The sequence below is a fragment of the Juglans regia genome, chromosome 1, assembly GCF_001411555.2.
Source record: "Juglans regia cultivar Chandler chromosome 1, Walnut 2.0, whole genome shotgun sequence".
Classification (NCBI taxonomy): domain Eukaryota; kingdom Viridiplantae; phylum Streptophyta; class Magnoliopsida; order Fagales; family Juglandaceae; genus Juglans; species Juglans regia.
In genome coordinates, this window is record NC_049901.1 from 28,266,227 (window position 1) to 28,281,691 (window position 15,465).

The following is a 15,465-nucleotide window of genomic DNA, read 5'->3' on the forward strand; positions in this document are numbered from 1 at the left end:
TACTTTTTTAAATTTCAAAACAAAAACAATATTAAAAAATTATATTCTAACAATATTTCAACTGAGATTTTATGTTTCTTTAGACAATAATAATTGGGTCCAAAAGTGTAAAACTCAAGCCTTAACTGAAAGTAACTAGAGTCTTAAAAGCATAAAGGTGCAAAGCACATGGCAACTATGGTACAAAATAATACCATGCATAGAAAGCACCAATCTTAATTGAGCTACAGGATGAAGTATAAAATAAAATACACATAAAATAACTGAAAGTAAAGAGGGGGAGACTGCACCACTTACCATTGCCAGGAGCATACACCTTCATAGTAATAATGCATAACCCAACACATCCCTTCAATATATTTAGAAACCTGCATCAATTGCAATACATTATGAATACTGCTACTAAGCCATCTGAAACTTACTGCTCAGATGCCCTCTTGACGTGGCACCACCATGTAGTGACACGTGTTTTATTAAAAACAAAAAAACAAAAAATTTATATTCAAACCAAAGGACTTCTGAAAATACAGAAAGAGGAAGACCGAAACTCTAGGTTCCCTTTACTCCTTTCGTGTTTGTGTTTTTAATTTTTTTATCAAACCATGCGGCATCACATGGTGTTGCCACGTCAAAAGAAGCATCTGAGCGGTAAGTTTCAGATGGGCAACTATCATTTTAAACCAAGATTCAAAAAAATCGAAATTGGGTTCAGAATCGGTAAAGGACTAATTCATTGAATTGGGCGATTCTACAAAATGAACCAAGCGATTCATGACAATTTTGAATCAATTATTTCAATGTCAAGAACAAATATTGAAAATATATATATAATGCACTTTAAGCATTTAAAGTCGTACAAAAAGAATATAAAAAATTAATTCATTGATTAGTTTTAATAAGAATACGATAGAAATCTGAATAGTTTCAATGGTAGTGTTTTGTGCATAGCCACAAAATTAATACAAAATACTCGTTTATCTTTCCTTAGAACTCCATGTTTTATCTTTCAATTGTTTTACCCTTCTTATTAAATATAATGATAAAAAAGTGTATATACGTTAAGTTTTATCATACTTTAATACAAGAAAAATCAAAACCTATTTTCCAAACACAATTTTGAACCGGTTGGAATAAGCTCAAATCAGTCTGAAAACAACTTGAATTAGTCCGAATCTCAGCCGATTAAAGCGGCTTAGTGAACAATTAAAAAGTTACACTAAAATCGGTTCAATTCAAGTTTTAGTTGGCTGACTTGGTCTAAACAGAACCATTTTTTCAAGCCCTTTTTTGGTTGAGAAAAACAGGATAACGACCATAAAGAATCCTATCTTACTGAACCCATGTAGATTAAAGCTACAGTTGGGAGAAAAAGTAAAAAGGAATGTGACTAACATGTAGAATTGAGAAAATACATACAAACTAAAAAATAAGGTTAAAAACTACGTGAAAGGGCACAATTCAAGATAGCCACTCAATCTACAAATAAATTCAAATTAAAAAAACACACAAATAAGCCCAAGATACTACACTTCCTCAAGACCCACATTTTCGAATTGCAGTAGAAATAAACTTAATAGTTAATACCTATAAGAGTCTATACAGTAAAATAAATTTTCACCTTACACTGAAACGATAATTAATAATGAACATGTATCACATGTGCCACAAGGTCAGCCCAGATAAAGCAAATATATTTTTCTTTTCAGAATGACCATTTTAATGAGCATTCAGCTCAAAATTTTTAAACACATAAAAAGAAATACAGGAGCAGAACATAAGGTCCACACCACTGATATTGTAAAAGATAAGTTTCAAAGTAGATTTTCTAACCGCATTTCTCAGTATCCTCTCGCACTCATCTTCAGTTTGAGCCTCAAACTTTTCAGCATAAAACCTTTCCTTCCAACCCTTTTCTCCAAGCTTAATCTGTCAAAGCAACAAGAGCTTATAGAGCCCATAGGAATAACCATTCTCACTACAATTCAATGATAACTTTATAAAATAAAACCACAAACCTTGTCCACATTAGCATTTGTGCCAGTGTCTATACAGTGCATTTGTGTTTGAATGTCCACAGCACTGGACTGGTTCAATGACTATCAAAATGTCATTATTTTTCTAGTTTACACAAATTTGAACTAAATTTATGGCTTTAGATTAAAAATAATGAACAGAATGACTCACATTTGGTGGATTTTGACTCATGGGCTTACTTGAGTAACTGATAAGCTTATTTCTTGAAAATCGTCGAAAGCGCAGTTCTCTTTCCTTTTCCATCTGAATAATGGACATTGTTGAGAGGTTCTGTCAGTCAATACAACTACACACCTACAAATTCTTTGATATACAGATGCCTTGGCAGTATAACACAGGTGCGGCAAAATCTTGTCAGAGACTATTGAAAATATCTCTACCATATAAATAAACAATAATCTGTGGATTTTCCCCTCAAAGTACTGAAATATTAGGCAAAGCTGGATCAGGATGCCAAAATATGAACAATAGGACCTGGTTTGGTTTCACAAATCATCTCATCTCATCTTAACATCCAAACACCATTCAAACATAAATATTTTTCATTTTCAAATTTTCAACTTTTTCATTACGTAATTAATCATTACAACTTTCCCAGACTTCCAAACAAAACACAAAAAACAATTTAACTTTTTCAAATCTCAAAACAAAAATTATATTAAAAAATTATATTCTAACCCTCTTTTAACTTTATAAATCCTTTACTCAACTTTTTCTTTCATTTCCCAAAATCCCATAAAAATCTTAACTCAAACTATTTCACTACTATTCATAAATATCTCATCACATCTCATATGTGTACTCAAACGAGGCCTAAAATGAGGGTTATGAGCAGCTCAAGATTAGTTAGAGCATGCATAGACCCATAAAGTGATGCCAAACCATTTCAGGGCCTATTTCAGTTTATCCAGAAGCCCAGAAGCTCAGAGGCACCAACCAGCTTGAATTGAATGAATTGAATTCTCCAAGAATAACTACACCCGGTCAAAAGCTTAAAAGAAGAATAAAAAACCTACAGCCAGACAGCACAAGTTTTAATTCTTCAATAGAATTTAAGTAGCGAGCTGTAATTCTTTTTTCTCCAGTAATCAAAGGTTTTATGCCAATGCGCAGGAATAAAAATAGAATTTAATGAAGTATTTAGATCATATAAGTCATTTAATGTTCATGAGTTCTCAGATCATGTATGCCATTGGAATGTTTATGTTCAGATCACATTATGCCATGTCATGTTATGTTATGCTAATGTACAAGTATATGTCATGCTAGAAAAGTTCATGAAGTCCAACAAACTTCTCATGCATTAAGAAAGATAAGATGTAAAGGGTGACATAGACCTAAGCGTGTTCACCACAAGTTATGATAAGCGGTGTCACGGACCTAAGCGTGATTCACCATATGTTAAGTAAAACACGAACCTAAGCATGTTTCACTCTATGATATGTTGAAGGGTGACACAGACATAAGTGTGTTCACCACAAGTTATGATAAGTGATGCCACGGACCTAAGCGTGGTTCGCCATATAATAAGTGAAACACATGGTGAACCACGGATCTAAGCGTGTTTCACTCCATGATATGTTAAGGAGTGACACAAACCTAAGCATGTTCACCACAAGTAATAATAAGCGGCACCACGAACCTAAGCGTGTTCACCACAAGTTATGATAAGCGGTGCCCTGGACAAAAGCGTGGTTCACCATATGTTAAGTGAAACACGGACCTAAGTGTGTTTCACTCCATGAAATGTTAAAAGGTGACACGGACCTAAGCGTGTTCACCACAAGTTATGATAAGTGGTGCCACGGACCTAAGCGTGGTTCAGCATATGTTAGGTAAAACACGGACTCAAGAGTGTTTCACTCCATGTTATGAAAAGTTATGCGGTGGCACGGACTCAAGCGTGGGTCACCATATGATAAGTGAAAGACAAGATAAACATGACATTTATGATTGTTAAAAAATGCATGAAGTCAGTCATTTATGCATTCACGTTACATGTTTGCCATGATTATGTATGATTCTGCTCATGCTAATAATGAATAGATATGCTATGTGAATCTGTGACGATATATGTATGTATGTAAAGTTTTTCAGAAATTAAGCCTATGTTAAATTAAGTTATGTTTACGGTATGATTGTGAACCTGTGATGATGTATGTATGTTACGAGAGTTTTTAAAAAAATTAAGGTTGCGTTTGGATGTTGAGTTGAGTTGAACTGAGTTGAGTTCTTTATGAATAGTAATGAATTGAGATGGTAGAGTGAGTTTTGTAGGGTCCACATAAGATGAAATTAAATGTGTTTGGATGTTAAGATGAGTTTAGATGTATTTATGGGAAGTTGAAAAAAGTTGTGGGTCCCGCGTGTAGGTAAGTGTTGAATTGAAAAAAATTGTGGATCCCATGTGTAAAGAGGTTTTGAGTTGAGATGAATTTAGTAATTTAAGAGTTGGTGTTTGGATGTTAGACTCAGTTTAAAATTAGACTAAATTTAATTGATCTTAATTGAGTCTAACAATCAAACAGGACCTAAGTCTATGCTAAGCTAAGTCATGTTTACGGTATGATGTCTAATTTACCGAGTATTCGACTCATTTTTGTTGTTTCTCTGGTTTCTTCTATGTTTATTTGTCATAGATTGAGATTGTGATGACGTAGAGCTGGATGGTCAGGATGTAGATCTAATACAAAGGCCTAGAAAGGAATAAGTGTTATCACATAAGGATTAGTTTCCTTTTAAAACGTTTTCAGTTTCATGTTTCAAAAAAAAATTATGTTCAATTTAGTTGATGTTTCAACAAATGAGATATTTCAGGATATGAATCTCTTTACCAAGCACTATGCTATGAATGTTAGTAATATCTCCATCCTACAAGAAGGGGGTGTTACACATATAGAGATTGATTGTCATTTCATTTGAGATAAGATAGTGGTGATAACTGCACGCCATTTGTAAAGTCTATAAAACAACTTGCAGGTGTATTCACTAACTCCTTCTGTCATAGTCAATTGAAATCTATTTGTTTCAAGCTGGATTTATATTACATAAATGCCCCAGCCTGAGCGGTAGTGTTAGAGAACATGATACCCAATAAAGAGTATAAATGTAAAATGTAACTAAGGTATATATGTAGTGCAAATGGAAGAAAATAAATGAATACAAGTTCTTCAGGATTCACGAGCAAGTCATTGCAATGAAGAATCTTATATATCATAAATAGGTGTGTGTCCCAATATTTAAAAGCATCCTGAAATACCTGGGTGCGTCTTCTAAAAATTGCACATTCATGAGATCCCACGGCTTGCACAAAGTGTTCCACACGTTCCAAATTTACCTATTAACGAAAGATGGGATGAAAATATAAATGAGCTAGAGTGTAGAGACAGTACACTAATTATATGAGAGTTTTCACAAAGAGAAGAGGCATGCAGACAGAAGCAGGGGCAGATTGTATTAGTACACACTTATAACATTCTTTCTGCAAATTTGAACAGCTATAACGTTTTTATGGTAGGTAATAAATCTGTAGTAATAAGCATGAAAAGTGCAACTCAAGCACACAATGAATATACAATAGATACACCTATTTGAAAGTGAATAGTATAAATGCATGGAATATTTGTCCATTAAAGTCCATTGATACAATCTAAAGGAAAAGAATGTGGATAAAGAAGTTATTGAGCTCCTCCATAGTCTCCTAATGGTCCTCAATGGTTCTATTATTTCACTATTCCAAATACACCAAATGAGGCAAATATGGACCACTTCCATTTTGCTTCAATTTGTGGGCTGCAACCTAGTCTTCTCCAAGAATAAAAAATCTCCACAATTATTCTGGGATTTACCCAAGCCAGTCCCACTCGCCTGAAGAAATCACTCTACCATGTGCTTACAAAAGCATAACGAAGAAGAAGATGATCGACAGACTCCACTTCTCTTACACATGCAACACCAGCTGATCACAACTACATGTCTCTCTTCCTTATATTATCAATTGTGAAAATTTTCCAAAGGTGGCTGTCCAAGCAAGAAACAGCTCCTCTAGATGGGATCTTGGTCCACCAAATGCTCTTACACAAAAATGGATTGTAAACGCAAGAACTTATAATGTTATAGAAAGAATGAATGTTAAACTACCCTCTTGGATGGAGCCCAACAATTTTGTCTTCACCACCTCTTCCCACTCCAATGGAATACAAGAGTAGTGCAAGAGCAAAAAAAAAATAAAAATTGGTTGGGCACACAAGCCAACTAGAAGTTTAGGATATGGTCATTTTTAACATGGAGTTCACTTCTAATTGTTAAGTTCATGATCCCCCTCTGCATTCTTTTATTTTCCTTGTTCAAGCTTGTTTAGCAATGATCTTTTTAGAACGTATATGCTCAAAAGTCTTTTGAAAAGAAAAGAGAAAATAATCACTCTAATGAAGGGCTAAGATTAAAAATATGCATAACAAAATGGATAGGTTAGTAGCATGGTTGTAATCGTTAAAGAATATTGGAAGAAGTTTGTTTTCTAAGTTAAGAATTGAAGAATTAGCATCTTTATTGCTTCATTTGAATTGGATCCCCATTTTTTTTCCTTTGATGAGTTCAAACTGAGATTTGAGTTTAATCAAAATTCTCTCTCCATCTTCAAACTCCAAAATGCTGATCTCCCTTCTCTTCTTCTCCTATTTTCCTTTTATACCATTTTTCTTTTCTTTTCCTTTATCTCTTTCACCAATTTTATAACCACGGCTTAAACATCATAAGGTTACATTCCCCTTCACAGAGGTTTCTTATATGGTTTTCAGGTGGGCAATGGCTTTGGTGACCCTATTATCATCTCACACCTTCCTTTTGCAGATGATACTTTAGTATTTTGTGGAGCGGATAATAGCCAGATCCAAACTCTACGAGCACTATTACTTTGCTTTGAAGTAGTGTCGGGGCTTAAGGTGAATCTTGGTAAGTCCGAGATGGTACCGGTGGGTGCGGTCTCAAATATCCTCAGTTTAGCAAGCATCTTGGATTGTAAGGTGTCCTCTTTACCAATGAAATATTTGGGTCTTCCGTTGAGAGCAACCTTCAAGGCTAGAGCTATATGGGATGGGGTGGTGGAAAAGATATAGAAAAGGTTGGTTGGTTGGAAACAGGTGTATTTATCGAAAGGGAGACGCCTCACTCTTACCAAGAGTACTCTCACTAACCTCTCCACTTATTTTTTATCTATGTTTCCTATGCCTGTAGGGGTGGTGAATAAGATTGAGAAACTCTTTAGGACGTTCTTATGAGGGGGGTTTGGGGGAGGAGAAGACAGTATGTGCCCCAGTTGTGTAACTGGGGGGGGGTGGAGGGGGGTTGGGAGTGTGTAACTTGAGAACTTTTAATAAAGCTTTATTGGGGACATGGCTATGGAGATATCTCTCGGAGGGGGGATCATTGTGGAAGGAAATTATCGACGCTAGATATGGTGCTACTTGGGGTAGTTTGTGCTCCAACGAAAGGGTGGTCATGCTTTGAAAAATAGATTCGCTTTGTTGTCGGATAGGGCAATCGAATCAGTTTTTGACGGGACGTTTGGTGTGGTGATCACGCATTGGAAAGGACTTTTCCGGCTCTTTATCGTATTGAAGTTAATAGGGAGACTTCAGTGGCGGATATGCGGTTATTTTCTCATGGTTCTCATCAGTGGAATATTCTTTTTAATAGGGATATTCATGACTGAGAGCTATCTATTGTTTCAAACTTTTTCAACCTACTATATTCCACGGGGACTCTTATGGCACAGCATGATAGATTGAAGTGGAGGTCTAATAAACACAAGAAATGTACAGTTAAGGCGTATTATAACATTTTGACAATACAGGATCATACTCTGTTCCCTGAAAAAATATTTGAAGGTCTCTTGTGCCTTCTAAAGTAGCCTTTTTTTGTATGGAATGCCGTTCTTGAGAAGATTTTGACCACGGATAATATGAAGAAAAGAGGATGTACAGTGATGGATTGATGTTTTATGTGTAAAAAGAATGAAAAATCTGTGGATCATCTCTTACTACATTGTGAGGTAACAAGGATGTCGTGGGATGAGATCTTTCAAAGGGTTGATGCTGTTTTGGTTATGCCTTTAAGGGTTGTGGATTTGTTGGGTTGTTGGAGGAAGATGCAAGGCTGTCATCAAGTGGCAGCAGTATGGAAGATGATTCCGTTGTGAATGTGGTGTATTTGGACAAAAAGGAATGCACATTGTTTTGAAGATAAGGAACGCACAATAGCTGAGCTGAAGAACTTTTTTCTTCACACTTTAATGCTTTGGTTTTCCGCTATTGTATTAAACGGGGACAATGTTCATGATTTATTGTCTTTAATTTATCGCTCTTAGAATGTATTTAGGTATTCTTCTGTATACTTCATGTGTACATGGACTATGTCTATTTCATTCATATCTATAATATTTATCTCTTACTTGTAATAATAATAAAAAATAAGAATAAAAGAAAGCATTCCCCCTCACATTCTCTCTATCTTTTTTTTTTTTTTTGTGGTAAGATAAGCAAATCAATTTTATTAAAATTGCAAAGCAGCATAACCTAAGTACACAGGTCATATGCAAGAGAATGTACCAAACTAAGAAGAAGAGGGTAAACAAGATGACAAAATATCAATATAACTAGAAAAGCACAAGTAACCTCATTCCACACGACATTAGGCATAAAGGAACTATTTTATTTTAGTTTAAGGTGTCTTAGCTTTTTAAGCATTTTTTCAAATATAGATGATTTTTCTCAATTATAGTTAAATTCATTTATTTAATGTTCTTTTTCTATTCTTATCAATTTGTTCTAACACGGCATGCTTACAGTGAATGTCACATCTTTCTAAACACTTAGCGTACTTTTTGGCATGTCATCGAGGAATTGGTTCTAACATGACAAGTGAGAGTCAAATTATTTTTTTTTATCAGTAAACAAATTTTTATTTGATCAAATGATTAGGCAATAGCCCAAGTATATAGGACATATACAAGAGCAATGCCTAGGCATGCTAGTTTAGTGATACAAGGAAATCATGGAAGGTCATGCCACGAAAATCAATTACAATCAACCAATGGAGTAAAGTATTGAAAAACAAAGTTCTAAGCTCATCATTGACAACTCTTGGTCTTCAAAGCTTCTACAATTTCTCTTTCTCCAATTGCACCACCACAAGCATATTGATACCATCTTCCATATGGATGCAATTTGAGAGTTGCCCCAAATGCCTCTACAAGAAGCTACGAGGTCACTTACTCTTCGACATCACCCAAGCTAATCCCAAACAAGCAAAACTCCATTCCACAAAGTTATGGCAATCTCACAATGTAGTAGAAGGTCAACAGACTCTCCGCTCTTCTTGCACATACAATACCAATCCACGACTATGATTCTACGTTTCCGAAAATTGTCTAGAATGAGAATCTTTCCCAATGAAGTCGTCCATACAAAAAAATGCTTCATTTAGAGGTGTCTTTGTCTTCCAAATGCTCTTCCATAGAAATGAATTTGTGTTGCGCGTGGTCATGGTGTGATCGGACTGTGAAAGTCCCTTTCTTAGAAGGGCACCAAAATATCTTGTATTCACCTCCCCCCAACATTCGGATGGAGTATACATGGTCAAAGAACACCGAAAAAACTTCAATTTCCCAATCTAGTGCATCTCCAAGGAATGTAACATTCCATTGAGGAAGACTGTTGGAGATGATTCAGTCCTAGTTTGGTTACACAAACCATCTCATCATCTCATCATTACAACTTTCTCAAACCCTCATACAAAATACAATAAACAATTCAACTTTCTCAAATCCCATAAACAAAAAAAATATTAAAAAAATTATATTATAACAATATTTTATTCAACTTTCATCTCATCTCATCTGTATAACCAAACGAGGCCTAATAGATCCACAATCGAGGCTTCTTTGATTCTTGTTAAGCCATAAACTTGAGGATAAACTTCCTTGGGTGCTTTATCGCCGCACTATACATCATGCCAAAAATTGACCTTCAATTCATTGCCCACAGTAAAGCGAGTATTTGTTGCAAATGTGTCCCAACCTCTTCTTATATGCTTCCATAGCCCCACTCCATAAGGCCCACTCACTTCATTAGAACACCACCCTCCCCATGATTCCCCATGCTTCAATGAGATGACGATTCTCCACAAGGCCATTCATAATAATATCTCTATAACCATTTGCCAAGCAAAACTTTGTTGAAAGAGTTCAAGTTCCGGATTCCCAAACCACTTTCTTCAATGGGAGATCAAATTGTGGCCCATTTCATCAAGTAGAATTTGAACTCGTCATTTATCCCCCCATAAGAAATCACGTTGTAGTTTCTTCATGCGATGGACCACCTTGGCGAGAAGGGGAAATAATGACAATAAATAAGTTGGCAAATTGGAAAGAGAGTTTTTTATTAGTCACCCTACCCCCTTTGGATAGATACGTCTTCTACCAACTAGCTAATTTCACATCAATTTTTTCTAGAACATCATCCCAAATAGCTTTCGATTTGAAAGTAGCGCCCAATGGGAGGCCAAGATATTTCATGGGCAGCTAAGATATCTTACAACCCAAGATGGACACCATACTCTCCACATTAGAATCATTCCTCACTGATACTACTTCCGACTTGGCCAAGTTCACCTTAACATTTTCCCTCATAGAGTTAACAGGCATTGGACATAGACCACTTTGAATTGCAATGTATACCACAAATAGTTTTCTCAAAAAACATACCCTACAGACAAGTTTGAAATATGGTAAAACCCCAAGAACCAATGCATGAATTTACCCTTAATTAAACATTCAAGGAGATAAATAAAAAAGAGGTAATCAATGCTTACTCTTGAACATGTTTGGAGTTTTTTTTTTTTTTTTAAATAACGTTTGGAGTTATTGAATACAATAAGTAACACAAAGGAGACAATAAAAAGAATATAAATATGATGGTGATGATGATTACGATGATCACAAACTCAAGTTATTCACCTTAGAAGAATTAGTTAGGTAGCCGCCCATTTTAACAAATTCCTTTCTGTAAACCATCATGAGCAAATCAATAGCCCCCTGTGAAAAAAATAAGCACCAGGTAACCATCAACAACTATAACTACACTTGCTAGGTTCTATTTAAAAACAAAAGTAAGAGTATGAAGTAGCACAAGAAGTATAATTTATTTTTTTACAAGTATGAGAAGTAAAATTTATTGCAATCAAAAACCTACAAAGGTGAATTTCAAATGTCATAATATTGAAAATTATTCTTAAAATTACCCCAATAAATTTTAAATATACATGTGTTTCACTTTGGCCGTTACTGTCAAACAGACTTATCAAAAGAAGACCGAAAAAGTTGAAGAAACAAAAAACAGGTGCAAAGCACAATGATCAATTAAAGCAACCCCTCATGAATTCATGTAATACCCTGCTTTAATCCTTATGGAATTATTGTGAATGAGAGAACTCTAGGCAACGAGCAGGAAAAACAAAATAAACAAAATAACTTCCAATTGCATCCAACAATAGTAAATCCTTGAAAGAAAATAAAAAAGACGACTTATAATGCGACATGCATTCATTAAAAAAATCTATCAATAAGAACCATAAAAAGTCGATTCCTGACCAGGACAAAAATGCCTAGCATAAAAGGAAATAACTAAAGAAACAAACCAGTACATCCAACAATTAATTAACGAGAGAGAATTGCAACTGTTCAACCTCTGATATTTCCAGCGAAGGAATGTGGGGTAGAAAGTCATTTCCAATGAAAAGGCACATGAAGACAAAATCATCAACCAGGCACTCTAGTTTTGCCTTCTTTTTGAAGCCTTTGACTTTCATGTCAATTGCCAAATACTCCCTAAGAACCCAGATGTTGAGAAACTGTAACAGAAATCAACAATAGGAAAAAAAAATGTTTAACTATAACATGTCACAAACTCAGCACTAAAGCGAAACAAAAGTAACTATCCACCGCCAAAACCAACCGATCATCTTCCAGTCATGTATTAGGGCATCATAAAGAAATTTCTCAACAACAATTTAAACGAGGTCATCTTGCATCCCTTTTGTATTTCCAAATGTAAAGAAAATTGGTTTCCTCCTGTAACCCAAGTGTCAAACTTTGGAAACACCCGAATTTTCCACCCAATTGGCACCATGTTGCTCAAATTTTCATCGTGACGTATTTCTTTATCAAAAAAATGTCAAGCTAAAGTAGGGAAGATTGATGATCATTCAATCAACAAACAAGTATAAGACGTTGGTACAAGGGAAACGACAGAAGAACAAAATGGAGTAACAAAAATAAATATAAGCATAAAATTTAAAAACCTGAAATTTCTGCCTTGAGACATAATCTTCTACATTCTCGTCAACCACTTCCATTTGCTTAGGATATTCCCTTTCTCCTTGCTGACTCACCAGTAAAGAATCCTTTGCACACTTCACAGTTTTCTCGTTTGGGCCTGCTCCACGGACATCCTACATAATGAAAGTGAAAGACATGGCATAGACCATGGTGCTCGTATTTATGAATATTCAGTTAACTGCAAATGGTGAGTAGAGTCTGAACAAAAATGTCAAATACATGTCCCTGAATAAACAAACCTCTCTCAAAATGGAGAAATGGATTTCGTGGGTGGCCAGTGCGAGCATGATAAGATCAGCATCCTAAGAAAACACACAAGGTCAGTTGCATACTACAACACTGCTCACTATCTGCATTAAAACTCGCATATCAACATTTACAATATGGCATTTACCAATCCGTAAAGACAATGCCGAGTGTTTGGATCATATCCTGGAAGATTTCTTTGTAAGCGAATGTAAGACATTATCTTATGCTCTCCCTCACCAGGTACATTGGCATCAGAAAGAATGACCTAAAATACTCGTGAACTCAGATGTTAGGTCAGATAGAGAGGACAGAAAAAGGCCATGCTTAAACACTTCCCCATTACCTTGATTCCTTGCCACCCAGCATCACTGTTCATCCTCAGCCGTATATAATAATGGAGAGATGATGACAACAATGCCATGAATCCAGTTCCGGGGGTGATTACATTTGAGTCCAGCTTCTTAGACTGCTCTAAAGAAGCTGACTTTTCTTCTTCTGATTCGATTTTGCTCTCTCTCCAAGAGGCCTGAGAGCGGGTACGGCAAACAAAACCAATAGTAAGTATTATACTAATATGCATAAAGTTTTTAAATCTCACCAGACTCACTTCATCTGCTGCATCCTTGGCAGCACGAAATCGCCTTGACCGTTGTTGATTCATTTTAGCTCGTGGTGCAACACCATCTGCATAACAATGAATGTATGTCTATAAGCATTACAATACCAAATGCAGTTTTGAAAACGAATGGAAAAAATAACAGAAAAAACTACTCTTCGTCGTCAAAATCTATGGAGAAGACAACCTACTCAATCACTTTCAACTCCCGGTTCCCTCGTAAAATGATGTGGACGCGATTACAATAGGTTTTGAAAGGAGAAGATAACAGCCTAAAACTAACAACGTCGAATGTCATACAAAAGCTTGTGCTTCGGGGCAATTAATTTTTGTATGTTTTCCAAGGAAAGAAACTCGGCTCTAATCTATAGAAAATGATAATACCCAAAAATATTCATAGACGGATAAGAACCCACGCCGCACAATGGAGAAGATACGTAGCTGCCATGTCAATCCAGGAAAAAACACGAAAAAAGTGGCACTGACTGACCGATTGCGAGGAAGAGAAGTTTGCGGGGCCGCACAATGGAGAAGATGCGGTCAATGTAGTTGAAGACGGCACGGAAGACGTCGTCGTAGCTCTTGGGAGGAGGCAGGCCCTCGGGGTGAAAGCAGGGATGGACGATGCCGTTCATGTCGAGGTAGAGGTTGTCGAATTCATAGCCGTTAGGGTTAGGGCCGGTTGTATCCAAAAGGGGCGGTTCGTCTTCGATGACGCTCACCGCCGCGCGAGGGTACCTTTCCACCAGCCATCTGTAGAATGCCGGTATTCCCATTGCGTTTCACTGTTTTCTCTCGCTCACAGTGTGTTTGCTTTCGTCTCCTTATTCTTCTGCTGTGGATAAAGTGTGTTTGCTTTCCTCTCCTTATTCTTCTACTGTGGATGTGGTTGTGGTTAATGGCATTTGGAACGGAAAGAGAGGAGAGATTGAGGAGGTTGTGGTTGATTCAGGGCTGTGTAGACGAGGGTTTTTTCCATTTACTAGGGTTTAGAACTTTTAAGTCCAGGCCTGCGACGCGGTCTCGGGTTTGCGTCCGACCCGACCCGGAATCAATGCTAGTTAAGGAGCCAAATCGATTCGGCCGGACCCGATCAAAATAAAATCACGTCAAACCCATATACCTTATCACTTTTCAAAAACTCCACTAATATTTATTATTTTATTATTATTTTTCATTTTTATTCATTATTATTTAATATTCTATCATTATTTTTTAATTATTATTCATAGAATATCTGACATCACCTTAAAGCATCCCATCCGATTCTCTATCTCTCCTCCATCCCCATAATTTAGGGATTATTTTAAAGTTTTAGAGAAAAATCCTCTCCATCTCAATCCTCATTTTTCAGCTTGTTTATACGGCGTATCTACAATCGTTCCTCATATATGGGAACTGCTGTACATCCACATCACCATTCAGCATCTTTTCGTCCCTCGAAAACCTTATCTATCGGTTAGCCCTCCCTCGCAATACCAACGAATGCAACCTCTCTCCATCGGTAATTTTTGTAAGTTTTACTTCGGTTTATTCAAAATCAAAATTGTTTCTCTCTTTCCTCATTTTTCCTCATTTTCTTGTAATATCTCTCTCCTTCTATGTTTCTCTTTTCTCATTTTTCTTCCTCCCAACGCCATGATCAAGGTAAGCATACAAGGTCTTCAACTCTATCTTTGACTTGGTAATGTCTTCGTTATTTGGCTGTCGAGAAAGTTATGGCTCATTTTCACTGATTTGCATTTTGTTTTGATTTTTCATATGAGGGATTCAGCTTATGATTTTGGACTTTGTTAGAGGAAATCGCTTCTCATTTTTATTCTTGCGTTACTATTGATTTCTCTGTATTATTTTGACTCTCTTCGCTGTTTGGCTGCCGAGAAACACTATGGAATCGTCTATTGTTTGATTTGCAATTTTTTTTTCACTCTCGGTTTATTTGTGATTTTGGGCTTTGTTGAGGAAACCGATTCTCATTTTTATGACATGCATTGCCATTGATTTTTCTATATTATTTTGGCTCTCTAGAGTTGTTTGGCTGTCGAGAAAGTTATGGAAAATTATTTCTGTTTTTTTTTAATTACTCTGTTTCTCTTATTGTTGTGTTGACTGTTTAAGGCAGGAGTTCAAAATGTTACCGTTAGAAAATGCACATATTAAAAAAAATTAC

The 15,465-nt window shown here is 36.0% G+C and overlaps 1 protein-coding gene across 3 annotated transcripts in view; it reads right to left on the reverse strand.

Annotated features, from left to right (window-relative positions):
- LOC108982599 (5'-3' exoribonuclease 4-like) overlaps positions 1-14,258 on the reverse strand; it is a 33,624-nt gene extending 19,366 nt beyond the window's left edge. For 2 of the 3 annotated variants that reach the window (XM_035691596.1, XM_035691593.1), the window contains exons 1-13: positions 13,786-14,258; positions 13,287-13,363; positions 13,023-13,205; positions 12,825-12,944; positions 12,670-12,732; positions 12,394-12,543; positions 11,779-11,943; positions 11,051-11,128; positions 5,294-5,371; positions 2,185-2,277; positions 2,016-2,096; positions 1,831-1,926; positions 298-368 (exon numbers count right to left, since the gene is read on the reverse strand). In XM_035691596.1, coding sequence (XP_035547489.1) covers positions 298-368; positions 1,831-1,926; positions 2,016-2,096; positions 2,185-2,277; positions 5,294-5,371; positions 11,051-11,128; positions 11,779-11,943; positions 12,394-12,543; positions 12,670-12,732; positions 12,825-12,944; positions 13,023-13,205; positions 13,287-13,363; positions 13,786-14,071 — 1,541 coding nt within the window. In that variant the 5' untranslated portion in view covers positions 14,072-14,258. The remainder of the gene's footprint in view (positions 1-297; positions 369-1,830; positions 1,927-2,015; positions 2,097-2,184; positions 2,278-5,293; positions 5,372-11,050; positions 11,129-11,778; positions 11,944-12,393; positions 12,544-12,669; positions 12,733-12,824; positions 12,945-13,022; positions 13,206-13,286; positions 13,364-13,785) is intronic. The other variant, XM_035691594.1, reaches the window with a different exon arrangement.
- Positions 14,259-15,465: the final 1,207 nt, after the last annotated feature.